Raw genomic sequence first — 21,884 nt, 5'->3', positions numbered from 1 at the left:
AGCAGACTCCCCACTGAGCAGGGAGCCAGATGTGGGGCTCAATCCCAGGACTCCGAGATCATGACCTGAGCCAAAGGCAGATGCTTTAATCAACTGAGCCACCCAGGCGCCCCTAAAGGTATTCTAATTTAAAGCCTTATGAACTATTTATTCTACTAAAGAATGAGAATTACATACATAGTAAATTTTTGCCACAGAATTTAATTTAAGAGGCTTTAGTTCAATATCTGTGCAGCATATAATTTGAAATTAGCTTTTTAAAAAACAAATATGCTCTGAACAAAACAAATCAATAAACAGCAAACCAGTAAATATTTAATTTTTTCATAAGGAATATATTCATCTCTAAACATATAGACATCTCTCCAATCTTCTCTCTCATCTTCTGACAATACTCCCTGTTCCTACTTTTCTTCCTCTTCTAATCACAGCTTGACCCAGTACAGGTCTGGCTTCTAGTCCAACATTCCAGAAAACCATTCTTGCTGAGGTCAACAGCAAAATCCCATAGACACTCTGCATTTTGATCTTATTTGTTATATGTCCAGCATTTGACTGTTGATGTTGCGGTATCTCTTGATATTCTCTCTTCTCCTGCCCTCTATAACACACACTTTTCCTATTTTTCATTCTTTCTGTCCTCTCTTTCTCTGTCTTCTTTATAGATCCTTCTGCCTGTTCCCAGATAAAAGAGCTCTACAGCTTTTATCACAGATCTTTTATCCTCACTCAACATTCACTCACATTCCTTCAAAAACCATATACATGTAGATAACAACATCTAGGTGAGAGTAAAAATATAAACTGAAATACAAATTTTAGTAATATTTATGTATTGGTCTCATTCCCTCACTGTGCAGCTTCAGATCCTATAAAGAACTCCTTATTAAGTATCTCTCTCCCTCTCTCTCTCTTTCTCTAATTGAGGTATAGATGACACACAATGTTACATTGGTTTCAGGTGTACAACATAGTGATTCGGCAAGTGCATAAATTATTCTATGCTCACCACAAGTGTAGCTACCATCTGTTACCATACAATACTATTACAATACCATTGACTATATAAGATATCTCAATTAGTTTATCAAGCTCAACATGAAGGTCTGGGCTTATTATGCCCACATCCAAGACTTACTCCCCCACCACACTGTCCTCTCTCAGTGAATAGTATCACCATCTGTTCAGTTGCTCAAACCTAAATACTCAAAGCTACCCTTGAATTTTCCTTCTGCTTCACTCCCATAACCAATCACCATGTTTTCCTCCCATCTAACACCTGCTGATTACACTTAGGTTCTAGTTCCTTTACAAAACCATCCCTGGAGCTCTCTAAGCCCCACTTCACAGCACCCACACCCTAGGCTGGCATTGCCTGCCCTCTCAAACCCTGTATTTCTCATCAGACAGAAAATTATGCTGTCAAGAGTCCTTATTTTCTTTCAGAGTTGTGTTCTCAGCACCACGGAGAGCACCTGGTGTTGCGTAACAGTAATCACAATACCAGTTAAAACAAAATAATAACTAATACACAGTAGTAAGTAGGAAAGCCAGGATTGAAAGCCAGGCAGCTGGCTCCAGAGTATGTGCTTTTAACCACTATTTCACATTGCATTCAGCACTTAATAAGTATTGATTTAAGTAAGTTAATAAAAACATACTTGCTCTTAATTCAGCAAAATTAAGTCTGGAGGGGCATGGGATTGTGTTAATGCCCAGGTATAAATAGATGCCTGAGAGTTAAATGAAAATCTCCAAGAAATATGACAATAATGTGACAAGACAGTAATGCAACATCAATCACCTTTTTATCCAGAAGTAGAAAACTTACATCTAACAAGAAAACCAGCTGAAGTATATCCTTTGATCTCTCTGCTTAGAAGAAGGCAGACTTAAATGGAGCCTGTTAACTTTGTGCAGTTTTTAAAATTAAGGTGACTTATCTAATAGGTATAGTTACCTGAGTTGGGCTAGAAATGTTCTGCTTTTCCTCAGTCACAGAGGAAGCTTTTTTTTTTTTTTAAGATTTTATTTATTTGACAGAGAGACAGCGAGAGAGGGAACACAAGCAGGGGGAGTGGGAGAGGGAGAAGCAGGCCTCCCGCTGAGGGGAGAGTCCCCTGTGGGGCTCGATCCCAGGCCCCTGGGATCATGACCTGAGCCGAAGGCAGATGCTTAACGACTGAGCCACCCAGGCGCCCCATAGGAAGCTTTTAATTAAAGATAGACAACTGCTTCACAAAACATGTTGAGATGGAAGGAAAGCTGAAGGCTAGAAGACAAAATTCATCCAGAGAATAGATACAGGCTAATTTATTATTTGGGAAGTGAGGCAAAAAGTTTTGCATACTATAGTTGCCCCAGAACCTCTCATGAATTATTGTCTGATGTAAAAATTTTCCTCATAATTATGATGGAATTATACAGAGCATATTAAATTAAAATTAATACCCTCTCATCATAAAGCCAAAAAAGAGTAATACTTTTCTAGTTAAACATGTAGAGTCATAGAATCCTTAAGCTTGATGAAAATTTAGAAGTGATTTACTTTCTTTCTCATTGAATGTGAAAATCCTTCTGCTGCATCCTTGATGGATGAGGTAGCCTTTGCTAGAATACTTCTACTGACAGGAAATCCAGCATTTCATCAGGCAAGTTCACTCAGCATTGAGAGGCTCACATGATTAGGGAATTCTTTCAGACATGAATCTAAATCTCCTTCCATGGGACTTACATTCATTAGCCCATATCTTAGTGTGCTTGGGCTGCTGTAACAGAATAACACACACTGGCTGGCTTATAAACAACAGAAATGTATTTTTCACAGGTATGGAGGCTGGGAAGTTTAAGATCAAGGCAGCAGCATGGTTGCATTTGGTGAGGGTCCTCTTCCTGGTTCATAGCCAACACCCTCTCACCGTGTCTTTACATGATGGAGAGGGCTAGGGATCTCTCTGGAACCTTTATTATAGAGACACTAATCCCATTCATGAGGAATCTACCCTCATGACCCAAGCACCTTCCAAAGGCCTCACCTTCTAGTACCATCATTTGGGCATTAAGATTTCAAAATATGAATTCTGGAAGGACACAAACATTCAGACTACAGCAGTCCATATTCTGCCCTCTGGAGCAAAGCAAACAGAATTACTCTCTCTTCAATATTTTAATCTTACAATAGAAAATAGCATTGCAGAGCTGAAAAGGATCACACAGAATAAGAAACACATCCCTTTTGAAGAATAAAGAAAGGAAACTCGCATTCATACAGGTCATCCATATGGTTGCAAACTGGAGAGCTGTTGCTAAACCCCTTTTGACTGAACTTTCTCCTGATTCTTAGGTCTTTCTTATTACTTTATTATATTTGATTGTTATTTGATGATTATCATGTTACTTCCCAGGCCATGTATATTAAGATAATAATCATTTCTTGATTAGCCCTTGTCTGGCGAAAGCTAAACAATTTTGTTAGACTTTGCTAATGACCCTGATCTTCAAAACAGGACAAACAGCAGCAACCCCAGTTAAAGATTAAGATAATCATAATCAAGAGATGTCCACCCAAACCATTATAGCACTAGATAAAGTAGCCTTTAAAATATAAAGATACAAATTACCCCAAAAATAAAAAATAAAAGATAATCCTCCCAAGGCATCAGAATGGAATGGAAGTGGACTGCTGTTCACCGAAGCACACAGCAACACATTACTAACATTCTGTTTTTCCAAGTTCTCCTAGAGCATCTAAGTAATCACAGACCACAGTGTTGACCAAATGTTTTGCCACTATAACACCTGTATTACCATTTTTCTAGCTTCTATTATCAGGTTTTCTTTTTTTTTTTTTTTTTGCCATTTGCTGTCCAGCCCTTAAGATAAAAATTCCAGCATTCTGTTATAGCAACACTTTGCTCCTAGGATCAATTTCCATATACAGCAGGATTGCAGTTTCAAACAATCCCCACATCTCAGGGGCTTAACATTTGCAAAGGATTATTTCTCACTCACACTGTATGAACACTGTGTTGTTAAGAATGCTTGGTTTATGCTTGGTTCTCTAAAGGATGCGGGCTCCAGCTAGTTGTAAACAACAGTTGCTCCTGAGAAAAGAGCTCCCTTCAGTGCGCCTCTTCGGCAGTTAAATGCTACCTAGGGGTGCCTGGGTGGCTCAGTTAGTTAAGCATCTGACTCTTCACCTCAGGGTCATGAGTTCAAGCCTTGCATTGGGCTCCTAAATAAGAAAGAAAGAAAGAAGAAGGAGGAGGAGGAGGAGGAGAAGGAGGAGGAGGAGGAAGAGGACGAAGAGGAGGAGGAGGAGGAGAAGAAGAAGAAGGAGGAGGAGGAATAGGAGGAGGAGGAGGAAAGCTTCTACCTAGACGTGACAAATGCCACAAATGCCACTTTCACTCACATATTATGGTCAAAGCAAGTCATGTGGTCAGAGGGGGCTGAAAAATGAAATTCTCTCCTGTGTCTGGAAGGCAAAGAACTGGAGAATTTGTGAAGCCCTAATGAACACCAGATTTCCCAATCCCTCCTTCTGACAATTCCTCTACTAATCATAGAAGAGTGTCTCCCTTATTTTTTTTTTTAAAAGCAAAGCCTTTGGGAAATATTATCTCAAGATGCTTCCCACCAAAAGCACACAAACTGTGTCACTAGAGAATAAATAAAATGGGGAAATAGAAACTAATATAAACATCATATTACTTGATATTAATATTTTAAAATTTTTTTATTGAGTATAGTTCACATACAATGTTACATTGGTTTCAGGTGCATATTACTCGTTTTTTATTTCTTTATGTATATATTTGCTTCAGATACAAGTGAGGGGAAATGTTTTTCATAGCCCCTCTGGAAAACAGAAACAGTATATGGAATTAACCTAGGATTTAAATTCTTAGATCTTTGTTCTTTTTAATTATCAAAAGGGCTGGGAAAGTGATTTTGGAAGGGAAGTTCTATAAATATTCTTCCCTCTCCCATTTTAGTATTTTCATTTTTTTAAAGATTTTGTTTATTTATTTATTTGAGAGAAAAGAGACAGAGATAGCAACAGAGAGCAGGAGCAGGGAGGAGAGGGAGAAGCAGGCTCTCCGCTAAGCAGGGAGCCTGACCCCAGGACCCTGGGATCATGACCTGAGCCGAAGGCAGCCGCTTAACTGACTGAGCCACCCAGGTGCCCCCATTTAGTATTTGCATATACAAAGACAATTTAGTCTCAACCCCAGCATAAAAAGCCCATGTGTTACAGCAGCTTCATCTTTGCACAATTACAGAAAAAAATAGGAACCATTTTCTTCAATGTAGAGACATCTATCACCAGGAATCAAGGAAGAACTAAGCTACACAATTGCAAAGGAAATCGTTTCTGACAGACATTTGTGAGTTAAAGCAGCTACATGTAGGTAAAATGTGAGTTTACTAGAACAAAATTGCATGTTGTACTGTTGAAACTGCTGCACATAATCTAATCACACTGTCCAGCCCTTAAGATAAAAGGGCTACAACTTAAGAAAGCTTTCCTTTGCAAAATTTCTTCTCCAGCATAGGTTTTTCACACTAATCTCTCTTTCCTTAACTGGGACAAAACCAAAAGAAAACACCTCTTTTTTGAGTGGGTAACACAAGAATGTGTAAATACTATCTTTTGTTTCATTTGAAACCTTGCCAATGATTTCTGTATGTTATCTCCTAGAGCTAAGAAAACAAATGCCCTTCATACTTGCTAAATCTCTTTTATCCAAAAAGTATGAAAAAAACAGAAGATTGCATTGCTTCCCACATAATTTCCATATTCAACTTTTTGCATCAGATTTTCCTTTTTTAAAAACCATGAAAACTGTTGACAAGATAATCTAACTGTATAGAAATGGATAAAATAGGAAAAATATTTTTAGAGTAGCATTTGAATTTTCCTCTAGTTATTTTATGTTCTCCATGATTTGAAATACTACTTTTGAAATATACAATGAAAAGCCATCTCCCAAATATATTATTAATAATCGATAATTTTACAAAATTATCTACAAGACTACAAGAGTAAGTGTGAATTTATTGAATTGAATTGCTCTACATTCAAGAGTATTATCTATTTGACAGTGACTAATTAAATTATTTTTATAATATTTAAAATATGCTTTAGCTTATTGATTGGAGCTATGTTATCATGTAGGTCAAAAATAAACCCATTTGTATAAAAGGGATGGTAACATATAGATCTGAGTAATAATGTTCAAGGAAAACATACTAAGATGCGTAAGGAAAAATCCAGTATGGATCCCCTTCCTCTGAAATAGCAATTGCAATTAAGAGTAGCTAATGAGAAAAATCAGAGGGGCCTTCAGATTACTATATTCATGGCTCACTTTCACAAATAGTATACATGTGACCTGAGTGACTGGCCACATTGAACAATAATCAGCAGGCTGCCTTTGAAGATGCATTAAATAATATAAAATTTGTGTAATCATAGTAAATTAATATTGTTTTAAGATAGTCCATAAATGCTTTTAATATTAGCGTCTACCTTTTTTTAAATTATGATTCCTAAAACCTCTGTAGAGAATATTTGGGTGGAATGACTCCCCAGAATCTTGTATTCTTAATATAGCACCATTACCTAAAAAGGGATTAAGGATAATCATTTGGAAATTTGCACACTGATGTATCCTTCGTTCTCCTAGAAGTAGTCTAGTGTAATGATTAAACACTGGGTCTCTAGAGTCAGAGACCTATGCTCACAATAATAGTGCCTTCCTTATAGGGTTGTCAGGATTAAATGAGTAAATAAATAGAATGTTAAATACTTAGCATAGTGCCTGGAGCAAAACATATCTTCAATAAATATTTTCTATAATTATTATATTGTATATTATTCAGACAAACTACATGGGGAGCTAACATGCAGGAAAAAAAATATGAAGGTTAAATGCACCATAAAAATAGGCCACACTTGACTCATAGAGACAAGATAAAAATAAACATCCACAAAATCATATTCATTTTTACAACACTATTTGAAATCTACTTTTGTTTACCTTCTAAGAATTGAGTTCAAAATGCTATATATCTCTACCAACATTTAATTACAGTGTTAAAGCACAAAGATAGCTTAGAGTGTATATTTTGTCCCCTGATTTTTGTAGCTTGTACAGGAAAAAAGAAACCAACCCCCAGAATTAAATCCAAGAACACACAAATTTTTTTTTCTATCATTTCAAAAGGCAGGGGAGCAGGATGGGATGTACCCAGCACAAGCTATCATCAACCCAGCACCTCTGGGTGTTAGTGCACGCACATTTTCAGATATCTGGTTGACTTTGCAGTTGGGCAATGTCACACAGCCAGGCAGAAGTGCCCTTCTTGCTGGCCTTTTATTCCTCTCTTTTCTGTCTAAACTTGTTTAAATACACAAAAATATTGATGACTCGATCAACAAAGTTCTTTATAAGACATGGATTATTTTTTAATTGCAATGATTGCGCTGGAGAGCTAAGGGAAATTACATAAAGAAGAAATGCCAATGAGCCAGATGCAATTTGTAAAGAGGTTTCCTCTCTGTATAACTTCTTCAAAGCAAAATTATATCCTGTCAAATATACTGGAAATTTAAAATTTATTGGAGACATTTTTATAGCAGATTTCATTGATGAAAATTATAGCTTGTTTTTGCTGAATCAAAAACCTTCTTACCTCTGGTAAAATATGTATTACTATATTAGCAAATACATCTCTTGTAAATGTGTATATGCAACAATGTGTAAGCAGAAAGTAATTCATAAAATAATTAGGATAATGATTTTAATCATCTTAATGGAACATAGTATCCACTGGAAATGCCTCTCTACATAGAATTCTATGTATCTTAAAAAAAGCAAAACTACATCCAATTCAAGTCCTTTGTGAATGATGCAAGGCAAAAATCAATAAATGAAACAATCTCTTACCAGAATAAAATGATCCTAACATTTCCTTTCTTCCAGAAAGCTCTTGCGGATTTTCCCCAATCAGGATAAGGTTTGTCCTGAAGCATCATATCAGTGACCTGAAGCAACAAAAGGAACTTATTTAGACTTTCAGAAATCTTACATTTAGGTTTAAATATTTATATAATTTGCACTTTATCGAGAATAAAATATGTACATATTAATGCTAGAATATATGCAGAGATAAAATTAAGAATATACTTCTTTCAATTAAAAATTTTAGTAGTTAATTTGACTTTACATAATGAATGAGCTTATTTAAGGTCATCCAACATGTCAACTACTGAGATTTTTTTTTTTTTAAAACATCAATCAAGATTACCTTATATAAGAAGGCCTCTTTAAGGTACCATTAACCTCTTCATAGAAATAAAACATATATAATAAATAAAATACCATAGTTATTGGTGTTTATTGTCTAAATCAGAAACTCCAAAATCCAAATATTTCTTTCTCTGTCTAGATTTTTACCTAAATCACTAGTCAAAATATTACCTTCCCTTCTCTCCATTTTTTCTTTCTATGATGTGTGAGGTATGGGACTTGACCCAGTTTTATAGAATATTTATTTTAATAGCCTAGCATTCTCCCACCTCCATGCCATTTGCAGTTCTATGTCTTCTTCCAAAAATATTCTACCTCTCTTTCTCACGTGCACAGATTCTGCCCACCTTCTGAGGTCTAGGCAAAGTCACATCACCATCACACACTGTGACGTCTTTGCTGTCCCCTCCAACCGTAGCTCTGGATCCATCCTTCTTAGGTGGCTCACTGCTTTCCACTTTCTATTTTACCTACTGGGTACATCTGTTCTCTCTCCACAAGGCTTTAAAATCCTTGAAGGTGAAGATTTGTCTCTATATCCCTTTCAGTGCCTAAGGTTCTTTTATATAAAAGACTTCAAAATATTTGCTTAAAGAAGAAATGACAAAATGATTTTATATAAATCATATAAATGATTGTTTTTAAAAATGCATAAACAAAATAAATTGCTCATTGGCCACATCCCATATTAATGGTTTCAGAAAATGTCCAAAGTATCATAAATAGGTAACCTATTATAAAAGCATTTTTAACAGTCTGATGGGATGGGGAATGAATTTCCTTCTTTCTTCTATTAAAGGAAAATGTATTTGTATATGTGTACACACACTCACACACACACTTTTTCCTTTTTCCAGAAAATCTACCTTCTCTTCAAGAGAAGAAAATATCATTTCATTAATTGGTTTTGCATTTAATAATGTTCACATTCAAACAAACAAGGCCAATTCAAAATTAAGAAAATTTATACAGAATGAGATATACTGAATTGAGTAAGGAAGAATTTTCATCATCCATTAAAATATACTTCTCTCTTGCTCTTAAGGTGTTAATATTGCACTTAAGTATAACTTCCAACAATGGCCTGATTTGGAATGGGTGAGATTTAATCATTTATGATGAAAGATTTTTATTCAGTGGGGAGTCTTTCTGGATCAATGACCCCTTCAATCGTACTGGACTTTCTGTGGGAGGCACATCAACTCTCAAGCAAGCCCATCCTGTTGTGTTACACAGCAGCCCAGAAATTGTCTCTGGAAACATGCCAGGGCTTCACATGCTCATTTAAAATGCAATCTGAGCAGAGGTTAAGGAGCCCAGTCTCCAGGAAATACTCACTCTTAATTCTTCTTTATATTCTTTCTCAACATAATGTCTTAGACTAGAACTCCCAAGTTTCTCTTGGTTGATGAGAACCGAAGGAAGTTCATTGCTCTTCACTGAGTAACACTGCGGATTTATACCAGCTCTATAACATAGGGCTTACAATGATTTTGTGTGATGTGGCTTTGAATCTTCAAATTCAACAAATGTCATAAATGGTTTTAATACAAACTCTCAGTTAATTTCTTGAAATGTTAATTACACTGATAATTGTGAGTGCAACTAACATTAAAAATTCATAAGAGAAAAACATTGATTTCACTGGTTTTTAGGAAGAAATTCATTTATGATTTTCTCATCTATTTTCTACTTCACAATTTAAAATTACAAGTATTTATTTTCTCACTCTAATGCCCATGCATTGTATCTTTGATCAAAGAAAATTCATGATATTTGTCAGAATTACAAGTACTGCGCGCTAACCGATTGCGCCACTGGAGCTCCGATTTGTCAGAATTAACAAAGGGAAGATGATACAATAAAATATAAGCATGAATCAAGTGAGTTACATTGTTACTAAAAAGTGAATAAAGGCAAAAGTAGAAAAATTTAAATTCCATATATTCTTGGGCATAAAAAGTGTTTTATATCACACCTTCCCTTGAGGAAGGAATTCAATTCTTCCAAACAACAATTTCATCCACTACTCCTTTGTAACTTTCTTGAATAGCAACTCTTGTGTCAAATTTTTTTATAAAACCTCAAGGTTAAGTAAATAAATACTTAAATAAATATTTCATGTTTTACCAGCTTCCTAAAAGATTTAATTAATTCTGTTCAGCAATATTTACCCTGTTCCAGAAAGAGTCTACATGGTAATAAATATTTCCAAGGAATAGAATGATTATGGGGTGGATTTTATTCAATTTTCAATGTTTTCTCCAGGGCACTTTCTGGGAAATACTTATTATATTTTCTAGAAGAAGGTAATCTGCTGCTGTATGACCAATTATTAAAGCAGCATGTTTTGTAAAAATGACATACAAGGATATGTACAAGGATATGCCATTTTCTCAGGAAAATGGCAAGATGAGGCAAAAAAAATGCACACTTTTTTTTTCCTGATGCCAGACAGCTGATCCTTTTCACCCCCAGCTCCAACTCTTTATTTTAAGTCATATCATCAGATCAATGTCAGGTCACTTGCAGCTAAATTGGCAGAAGCAGAGACAGTCATTAAAGGGATGCATTCAATAAAGAAAAATCCAATTACCTTCTGCATTAGAGAAATCAAATTCATTTCTGGTGTTGGTCAAGGACAGTCTTTGTGGGAAAAGATGCAGGAAAGGCAGGACTAAAGACCATGCACAAAGGTTGCTGTGTAGCATAAATACAATACAAAACTTGTTGATGCTTCTCCCACAGGGAGATAATTAGAATTCAAAATCGCAGATCTTTCCTTCTAAGCTGGGAGAAATTTGTTTAACTCTTGGAGTGTCACAGTCCTTGCCTTTCCCTTTCCTCCCTAGGAGGTCTTTGCACAAAACTCCGAACTTCATTACAGCCTTATCACATTATGTCTTGTCAGGTAGTCTTTCTCAGTAAAATATAAGCTATTCTAGGGCACGGGTATTGTGCAATCTGAGCGAGAACATGAATGTTGAGATTTAAAAGTCAGTAAGTGATTGTAAAAGCAATTTATCTCTACAAGAATCTAAGTGGAAACCTTGCTCCCCTGTGAGCTGAGCTGATGTGACCTGGGGGCAAAAAAGGCAGCACAAAAGCAGTGGTGACAACAGTAATATCTTACATTTGTTGGAGAACTTCATGGATTACAAAGCTCCTGGAGGTACTTTTTTTAACAATTGTCATAGCAACTTTATAAAGTGAGTCATTGTTTTCCACCGTCCACCAATGGAGAAAGAAATCAGCGAGATGAAATAACCCATCAGGGTCACACCGTAACGGACTGTTCCATGCACCAGCTCTGGAGTCAGGCTGCCTGGCTGACTTCCGAGTTTTGTCTCTTACTAGTTTTCCATTTGGCACAAAATAATCAACCTCTCTGTACCTCAGTTTCTTATTCATCATGTATGGACACACAATAGATATGAGCAGGTGTTCTAAGAATTATTGGTGCTTTGTTATCATCTAGGACTACCTAATCATTTCGCTTCATGTGACTGTGTTAAATAATTGGATTTAGAGTCAAGAGGGCAATCAATCTCATCTTTTACATAAAGACAAGACTATCATATATTGAACTATTAGAAAATGATAAAGAAATAGCATAATGTTAAAATATGTCACAGCCTAAAATGGCTGTGAAAAGTCAAACCTCTTGCCAAAGGTTGCAATAATCTGAGAAGGTTTTGTAGAGGATGCATGTAACGTAACTGAGCACTGATTTGCACCCTGTATCATTCTCCAGTTTTGCCCGTTTTATGTTCTTAGCCTGATTATAAACTACTCACATACGGCTACTACATACTGTATCTATAGTCTTATTTGATATAGTTTTATGTTAAGCATGTGATGTTAATGAAAAATATTGATTTAATAGAAAAGATCATAATATAAAAACAATGACTATGGCTACATGGTGCCACTCTTGAGATTGCTGTTATGTAGCAGAGCATCATTTAAGAGAAATAAGCGCTATTCTCTTAAGAATATTGATGAGCAAACACATACATATAATTTTGCATGTTATTTTCCAACTTCTTTCTATTTAACAATATATATTGAACATCATCATATATCAGTACAGATACAGCTATTTAAATAGTTTCCTCTTAAGCAAGGTTTCAAGTGTACAGAGCCAGAATTAATCTCTGGAAAATTCTTCTAAATCCTTCAGGTCACATATGCAAGAAGCTTAACAGAAGTTTTCTTAAATTTTAAGACAACCTTGAAATTTTTCATAAAATTGCAAATAAGTTTTAAAGATGAAAGAAACCTTCCTAGACTATCATTAATAAAAAAATAAATTTTAATTTAAAATAAGTAAATCATTTCTTTTTTCTCTTCTCACCATACATTTATTATGTGCATTCCACTGAAATATAAAATGTTTCTATATTGTTCTAATTCCTTTACAATTAAACTTCACTTAATGTATGTATTACTTATTTAGATTTTTATTCACAAATGAGCATTGAGCAAATTATTTAATTTCTACTTCTTCTCCCTCTGCCTTCTTTCCCTCCTCACCTTATTATACTTACGTTATTTTACCCATTAACTTTTTGACTCTTTGTATATCTCATATCCCTATTTTATTCATCATCTTTAAATGCTATCTTTTTCCCTCACCTAAAAAAGATGAGAAAATCAGAATACTATACTTTCTCACACTATACATCATTTCTGCATTGTTAGGGTCTGGGAATACTCCTAATATTCTGGTTTACAATCGGAAACTACACATTTCTTTTAACGCTGGTCCTACAATAATACTGACTCAATGATCTTTTCCAGTACTTCTGCTGGAGTTTTTCCACTACTTCTAATGCTTGTACTTTGTTCTACAACATATTCTTTGGGAAGGGGTCATGAGAACAATGTAGGTTCCAACCAATTGTTTAATTTCTTATATTTGACTAATAATTAGGCTGAGTGTAAAATTACTGAATCACTATTTTTTAACCTTAGAATTAAAGGCCTGGCTTCATTTTAATACCGCTGAGGGATGCCATGAAGAAATCTGGAAAAAAAAAAAAACAACTAAAAACTGGATTTTTTTTTTCCATCTTTACAGGTGAATTGGTTTTCCTTGCTTAGATGCCCAGTTTTCCTTTTTCTATCTTGGGTATAATTATTTTGCTGTTTATTGATTGTTGTCTGTCACTTTTCCATGCACAATTGCTTCTTTCAGTCTAAAGATTCAAGTCTTTCTTTACTCTGTTAAGTCTTTTAAGAATCATTAACTATTATTTTTCCTTTCCATTATTTTAGTTCTATTCTTTAGAGAAACAATTCTGCAGATACTGGTTTTCTCCGTCTTCCCTTTCTAACTTTTAATTTCACTTACTCAGTCATGTCCCCTACCGTGAATTTGGGTGTGTCGATTAATGTTTGCAGAAAGTCCAATTTGACCTTTATTTCTCTAATTTTCTTTCTTCTGCATTTCTTTCCTGAGCCTACCATCTCATTTCATCTTCTATTGTCTCACAGCATCTTCTCTGAAATCTTGTATTATTGCTTTGAAAACTTATAAAGACAATGACTTCACTAATTTTTTTAATTCATTGGCTTTTTTTAAAATCATAATTTTCCTCTGGTTCATAGTATCATTTTTCTGGTGAAGGTTCTTCACCTGCTACTGGACTTACTTATTATTTTCTTCCTCTATTATTCTTAGAGACAAAATTCTGATGCTATTTCCTTTGGAATTGATTGCCATGTGAATGATGTGAATTTTTTTTTGAACTAGCATTCTGCAAGAGGTTCATGTTGGGGCTAGGGGCAGGGTCCATCTCAGTCATCACTCCCCATCCCTATTGCTCCAGGTGTCTGCCTTGGAGAACTGTCCTTTGCCATCTTTGCCTGAGATCAGTAGTCACCGAATCTCCTCTTAGCATTGTCTTGAAACTTAGTTGACAGACCCTACATTTGGCAATCCTTAATCTCAGACTGTGCTTCAGAGTTAAAGATATGATTTACTCTTATTTAAGATAAAGTTAGCATCTCTGATTCTTGTACTCCATGTTGTTTTGGTTGGTTGCCAAAATCTTCCTACTTTAAAATGAAAATTCTATATTGCTATTTGAAGTGGTTATTAAATGGCTTATCTATGTGACACATATTTTTGGCAATTTTGAGGCCATATCATCAAAAATAATTACTACATCTGTGATATTGTCTCTTTTTTTAAATAGTACCTATCAGATGACCTAAATAACATTCAAAATCAGTTTGTAATTAACCTTGTTTTAGATCGTCTTTCCCAAATACAACTTTGTTAAAAATAAAATAATTAAACATAATATGAAATTTGCAGGAATTTGAACATAAGGCAGTTTCAGATTTTATGAAAGAGGATTTAAAGAAAAGCTTTGCTTTATATTCAGCATATGTCATAATATAAAATTTAATTAGGGTATCTGGCTACCCATAGTTAGTATATAAGTGAGATGCGAAAGGTATTTAGCCAATGGAATGCTAAGCATTCTATACGGGTATTTAGTAGGTAGAATTTTCATCTCTTAAAGATAATAGGCATAATGGTTTTCCAATTTGATAATGTCTCCTATCTCATGAAAATTATAGCAAAATATGCCATCAGCAACAGATGATTTTCATGCATTTCTATAATTACTTTTTTTTATAAAGATTTTTATTTATTTATTGAGAAAGATAGTGATAGAGAGCATGAGAGGGGGAGAGTCAGAGGGAAAAGCAGACTCCCTGCTGAGCAGGGAGCCCGATGCGGGACTCGATCCCGGGACTCCAGGATCATGACCTGAGCCGAAGGCAGCCGCTTAACCAACTGAGCCACCCAGGCGCCCCAGTCTATAATTACTTTTTAAACACTTGGATAAAGGTCCTTGTATAATTGTTATCATGACCAAGATATTTTTGTTTCTTTTTTAGTTCCTTGTTCACTTAAGAAAGTTAATTGAGGGGCACCTGGGGGGCTCAGTTGATTAAGCACCTGCCTTCGGCTCAGGTCATGATCCCAGGGTCCTGGGATCAAGCCCCGTGTCGGGCTCCCTGCTGAGCGGGGAGTCTGCTTCTCCTCTGCTGCTCCCCCTGCTTGTGCTCTCTCTCTTGTTCTCTCTTTCAAATAAATAAATATTTTTTAAAAAAGGAAAAGAAAAGAAAGTTAATTGAGACTATTAGTGACACATTGCCCCTCACTGCAGTATTCTTTCCCTCACTTTGTTGATGCCACTTTTATTTGAATTTAATTGAGACATATATAGATACATGCCAGAAAATTATTTAGATAGAATTATTAGCCAGTACTGGGCACTTACAAAGTACGAACAGGCAATTAACACCAAGTTTTCAATACCAACCAAACCCATATTCTGACATGTGCTTTGAAATTCCCTAGGGAGAGTTCATTCAGGGACAGGGTAGAAAATTACAAAGTTCTTTTAATTTGTAAAAGCAGGATTTATGTTTGAAGACTTTTGCTTCCCCCCAAAATTATGGTTCAGAATATATTCATTTACCAATAGGAAAAGCCAACATCAAAATGAGTGCATCTTTACATACCCAGTCCAAGAGGAGAGACTGTTTATCATTATGAAGAATATGAGCACTGACAGAGTTATGAGCCACTGGTCACAAACCAATGACACAAGAAAATGTCAACACTTAAACAGGGGAGGAGGAGAAGACGGTGAGCAGGGCTCCAATATTTCTTCCAATTGCTCATTTTACTTCTTTGCTTCTAAGCAGATTAATAAAAAGTCCTTATCGACACTGCAGCTCTATATCCCAAATTCCTCCCAACATTATCATAACTGTAGTAAGTCTGACTTCATTCTCTTTTGGTTTTAGAGTTCTTTTCTTTTTTCCTTTTTAAATTTGTTTTCTTCTTAAATGAAGTATAGTCGACATATAATATTATATTAGTTCCAGGTATACAATATAGTGATTTGACAAGCATATCATTACAAAATGCTCTCAACAAAAAGTGTAGTTACCATGTGTCACCATGCAAAGTTATTACAATATTGACTATATTCCCTAAGCTGTACTTTTCATTCCCATGACCTTTTTATAACTAGAAGTTTGTACTTATTAATCTCTTCACTTATTTTGCCTATCCCCTCCTCCTCTCTCCCCTCTGGCAACCACTAGTTTGTTCTCTATTTATGAGGCTCCATTTTTTTTTTTTTTAATTTTTAACTGCTGACAACTTTTAAGCCTCACTGCCCCCTCTTCCCCTCCTACCCCACACCTGAGAAAACTGATAAAATCCTGGTGCTCCTTCCTTTGCACCAGCAGGAAGTTCAAACCCTGTGCAGGAACCCTCACCCTGGTCCCACCCCATATCCACCATAGAAACCCCAAGCCAGTCTCTTTACCTGACCCTTTCAAGCATTTCTGGATCTTCTTGAGAGGCACCATGCTCTTCCCAGAACCTTCCCTATGTGAGGAATAAACCTTTTCATATCTTCTTGGTGCAAATGGGACATCTTCATTCTCAATATCTAAACAAATTTGGGATGGATGATCCATCCTATTTTTTCGGAACGGTCACACAGTAACAAACCCAACATATGGTCATAATAAGCAAAGCTTCTTGTGATTTTTTTTTACTCATATCTTATTTGGGATCCTACCTTTTTCTTATAGAATCTTGGCACCTTCTAATGCAAATATGTTCTACTGCCAAACAGCAGTGCAAAAGGTCTGCTGGGATTGAGGAATTGAGAGATTCCTAAGAGACTGTGTCAAGGAAACTTCACTGTATTCCTGAAACTCTAGCTCCATGCATCAAAGGCTGATATTATGTAAGGACAGAGGCTGATACTGTATAAATTCTTCATACAGAATAGGAAAAATTAAAGATCCCATGTTTAGCAACTATACCCTGAACATAAAGTGAGATTCTATAAAATGCAAAAGATCTAGCTAAAATAGCCCTGCTAATTCACTTACTCCCAGAGTATAAGCTCCATGATGGTAGGCACCTTATCCATTTTGTTCACACTCTGTCCCCATCATTTAGCATTATATCTAATATACTGCAAGTTCTTGGTAAACATTTACTGAATGGGTGGATGACTAAAAGGATAAATGAATGAATGAATGAACAAAAGAGAATTAAGAGGAGCACAGAATACAGAACAGACCAGTGGGGAAGGCTAGGATAAATAGCACACTCCAAGTAGCTCTTTCCTCATTCTGCATTTAAAGCTTCTCTAGCAATTAGTGGTGATGATGATGCTAACAGATATGGTGGTGGTAGTGGTGATAGGATGAGGAGGAGGTGGAGGAGGAATACATGAATGGTAGGGTATTCCTGTTCCTCCCAACCCCATCCCTTCATTGCCTGGAAAGGTAGGAAGACACAGGACATGTGTAGTTAAGATTCTAAAGAGGCAGAGATGGTCTTTGTCAACTCCTGGAAGAATAAAGAAGTCAAATATGATTTCAAACAAGAGGGATATTAAGCCTAAGATGCATAGTTACTCACATTATCCGTGTGTACAATATATCTGCTTTATTGTAAATGTATTTAGAGATGAACCAAATAAGGACACATATGAATCACATATTTTAAAGAATAGAAAGTAGTACACTTCCATATGCCTTATTGTTGGTGTTGAACAACTCTGGAGGAGGATGGTGTATGGCAGCCTCAGGAGTTGGACAGTGCCCAGCCTGTGAACTCTTATGCATCAGTATCTTTGCATCCCTTGGAGCATAGCATTATTTTCTTATCCTCCGTCTTAGGTCAGTCTATGCAAAAACAAATCTAAATTGCATTTCTTTCCCACTAGAGAGATACTGTACTCTAGAGGGCAATGCATGTAGTATGTTCCCTTTTGTTGACCTCCAACCCCCAACACACACTCCACCACATATGCAGGCATGCATATACAATCAGTTTTACACAACAGCACTTCCCACTGAGACAAAGAAAGACCCAAGGTCCAACCAGAAAGGATTATGCATACTCAGTGAGGAACATTAGCTGAGTATACAATTAAGTAAATGGAAACCATGGAGGAACGTTTTCTAAATTACCTAGATATGCCTTGAATGAATTGCTACAAGAAGTATCCGAAAATCACTGGCAAACATCTACTGGTGAACATTAAATCTGGAATGTATTCTACAGCTTTTCAGAAGCACAACCAGGGTTTCATAAAGCATGAATATTAATGCACCTGCTTATTATCTCCAATGATAGCCTGCACTGCCTTTGTGATGTATTGCACCTTATTGCTGGATCCCTACTGATTTACAATGAGTCATGAACTGTTTTATTATTAAGTAAGGAAACTGGGCATGTCTCAGATACAGAAGCATTTAGAAAAAGATACCTGAATCACCTGAATACAGAAATATACACAATCAAAAAGTACCTTCCCAGGCAAGGTCTGCAGAGTTTCAAATACTGTGTTAACAAATGCAAAATAACTACAACATACCCCAGTACAATTTGCTTTCCACCACATTGAATTATAATTCAGAATAAATAGAAAGAATGAGATTACTTTTTGCTAAGCAAAAAGCCAGCAGAAAAATATTTACACCATCTTCTGACATGCTATTCTTTATGGGTGGCCAAATTACCAAATGACAGTAGCCCAGTATTACACTGCTGAGCATTTATTTTTGGCTTGTGGCTTAAAAGAATGAGTAGTCTTCAGCATGCATACCTTCTCTGTCTTGTTAACATAAATAAGTGGTTGGTACTAGAGAAATCAATCATAAAAATGTACCATAATCTGAAGGCTTTGTGACAGTACGTATGAATGGAGAACCAATAGGGAGATATATAAAGGATGTCTTTAGAAAAGTGATTAAAAGAACATTATCCACCAAGGAGCCCTTGGAACACAGAAAGAGCAAACATCTCCTCAAAACAAAACTCAATCTCATTTTAAGGATCCCAGCATTCCAGTTTTCTGAATGAAATGCCTACTACATGCTTGTCTTAATGATAGTCAAAAGAGTTGTCTCAGTCTCCCAGACTCTGCATCACTATGTAGCCCACCATACTGCTTGTATAATACCATTTCTCAAAATGTTTCAGATGACTCTACAGGGTAACAAAGACAAAGCTATATAGGCCAGTGGAATGAAAAGAAATTCAACTGGGTTGCCATTCCTACTGTTAGTAAGTCCAAGAAAAGGCTAAGAGTCATCCATCTGACATAACCAACTGTGTTCCGTTTTCAGAATTTGAGAGATTATAAAGTAAGGCAACCACCAAGTAACATGGCTTTTAAGTTTAAGCAAGTGTTACTCTATGTTCTACTGCTGCCTGAAGACATATAATTATAATGTTATGCACTGAATATTTGGGTGACATAATAACAAGCTTAGAAATTTGAAAGCAATAACCTGAATGTGTATCTTTGCAATAAGAAATCCTACTTATCAGCATTCAGTGTCTAAAAATAAAACTTCATGGGGCACCTGGGTGGCTCAGTCGTTAGGCATCTGCCTTAGGCTTAGGTCATGATCCCAGGGTCCTGAGATTGAGCCCCACATTGGGCTCCCTGCTCTGCAGGAAGCCTGCTTCTCCCTCTCTCACTCCCCTTGCTTGTGTTCCCTCTCTCGTTGTGTCTCTCTCTGTCAAATAAATAAATGAAATCTTTAAAAAAATAAATAAATAAAAATAAAACTTCATATTTTCATCTCAAATACAAGTAAAATATTGATTTTAGGGCATACATGTGCTTTAAAAATTAAACCTAGTGCATTTTAATCAAAATTTTCTGTTTGTTAATATATCAGATGTAGCTACATATTCACTAAAATCATTTAAGATGTTATATATATCAAAGAGCACATAATATATATGTAAGGAATAAAGAAAAATAAATTGTATAGCAGGTTCCTACTACATACCTTGGAGAAAAAGTAGAACAAAGCAAAGGCTTTTAAGCCCTCTGTAACTTGTCTGCAGTCAAATTACCCCATCTATCCCTATGAGTGGTAACCACAATTCTAAATCTTGTATTTAGAATTCCCATTCCCTTGTTTTTCTTCTGGTTACATCTGTATGTAACCATAAGTACAATATAATGTTGATTAGCTAGTGCATTTATAGTTAAACATAATAATACAGTATGCTCAAAATAATACATTTTGCTCATTTTTCTGAGCTTTATCTAAAGTGAAGCGTATAGTTAAATCTTTGATCTCCATTGCATTTCTATTGATAATTTTTTTCATTTTTCTTATGATTTACTTGTAACTTTTATCTTTTAATCTTGGTTAATCTTATAAAGTTTTGTCAATTTTGTTAGCCTTTCCAAATTTTTAAAATATTTTAATCCTCTCTATAGCAATTTCTGCTATCTTTACTTTCTTCATTCTATACTCTGACAGATTTTCCTGGGGTTTTTTCCTTCTAAATTCTTAATGCTGAATGCTTACCTCATTCATTTTCAGTATTTCTTCTTTTTTAACATAAACACTATGGTGGTGGATTTATCAAATATCAAATTCTGTCAATTTATCCTTTATAAATTTTGAAGGTTTATTACAGGGTACATATAAGTTTCAAATTCTTATACACCTTCCTGGTGAACTGATTTTTTTCAACATACTGTATTAACTCTCTTTAACCCTAAAAATGTTTTATCCTCCTCCCCCCAAATCCATTTTGCTTCACAACAATGTAACTAGATCAATTTTGTTTTGGACACTGTTTCCCTAGTATATGCTTCCCATTCTTTTACTTTTAAAATTTCTCTTTCTTTATGTTTTGGACATGACTCCTGAAAATAGCATGTGATAGGCAGAATTCAAAGAATGATCACCAATGTTCCTGGCCCTTGTGTAACTGCTTCCCTTTTAAATCTGGGTGGAACCAGTGATTATTATGAGCTACACTCCCATGATTATGTTATATAGCAAAAAGAATATTATTTTTAAAAAAAGATTTTATTTATTTATTCATGAGAGACAGAGAAAAAGAGGAGGGCAGAGGGAAAAGCAGGCTCCCCACTCTGCCCCTGGGATCACAACCTGAGCCGAAGGCAGATGCTTAACTGACTAAGCCACCCAGGTGCCCACAAAAAGAGTATTATGGACCAAATTTAATCAAGTGAGGTGTTTAAAAGTAATGGAAGACTGTTCCAAAAAATAGAAATGGAAGGAAAACTTCCAAACTCGTTTTATGAGGCCACCATTACCTTGATCCCAAAACCAGACAAAGACTCCACTAAAAAGGAGAATTACAGACCAATATCCTTGATGAACATGGATGTAAAAATTCTCACCAAAATACTAGCCAATAGGATCCAACAGTACATTAAAAGGATTATTCACCACGACCAAGTGGGATTTATCCATGGGCTGCAAGGTTAGTTCAACATCCGCAAATCAATCAATCTGATACAATACATTAATAAAAGAAAGAACAAGAATCATATGATCCTCTCAATAGATGCAGAAAAAGCATTTGACAAAGTACAGCATCCTTTCTTGATCAAAACTCTTCAGAGTATAGGGATTGAGGGTACATACCTCAATATCATAAAAGCCATCTATGAAAAACCCACAGCGAATATCATTCTCAATGGGGAAAAACTGAGA

At 35.6% G+C, this 21,884-nt stretch overlaps 1 protein-coding gene across 5 annotated transcripts in view; it reads right to left on the bottom strand.

Moving 5' to 3' along the window:
- The window catches only part of TMEM117 (transmembrane protein 117), a 484,811-nt gene that overhangs the window by 153,808 nt on the left and 309,119 nt on the right, over positions 1-21,884 (bottom strand). For all 5 annotated transcript variants that reach the window (XM_081821523.1, XM_081821521.1, XM_081821522.1 and 2 more), the window contains one exon: positions 7,956-8,053. In XM_081821523.1, the coding sequence (XP_081677649.1) occupies positions 7,956-8,053 (98 nt within the window). The remainder of the gene's footprint in view (positions 1-7,955; positions 8,054-21,884) is intronic.

Source organism: Leptonychotes weddellii, chromosome 5, assembly GCF_054177405.1.
Source record: "Leptonychotes weddellii isolate Sample4059 chromosome 5, ASM5417740v2, whole genome shotgun sequence".
Lineage (NCBI taxonomy): Eukaryota > Metazoa > Chordata > Mammalia > Carnivora > Phocidae > Leptonychotes > Leptonychotes weddellii.
Note: the sequence above shows the minus strand (reverse complement) of the source record. Positions and strands in the feature narration are given on the sequence as shown.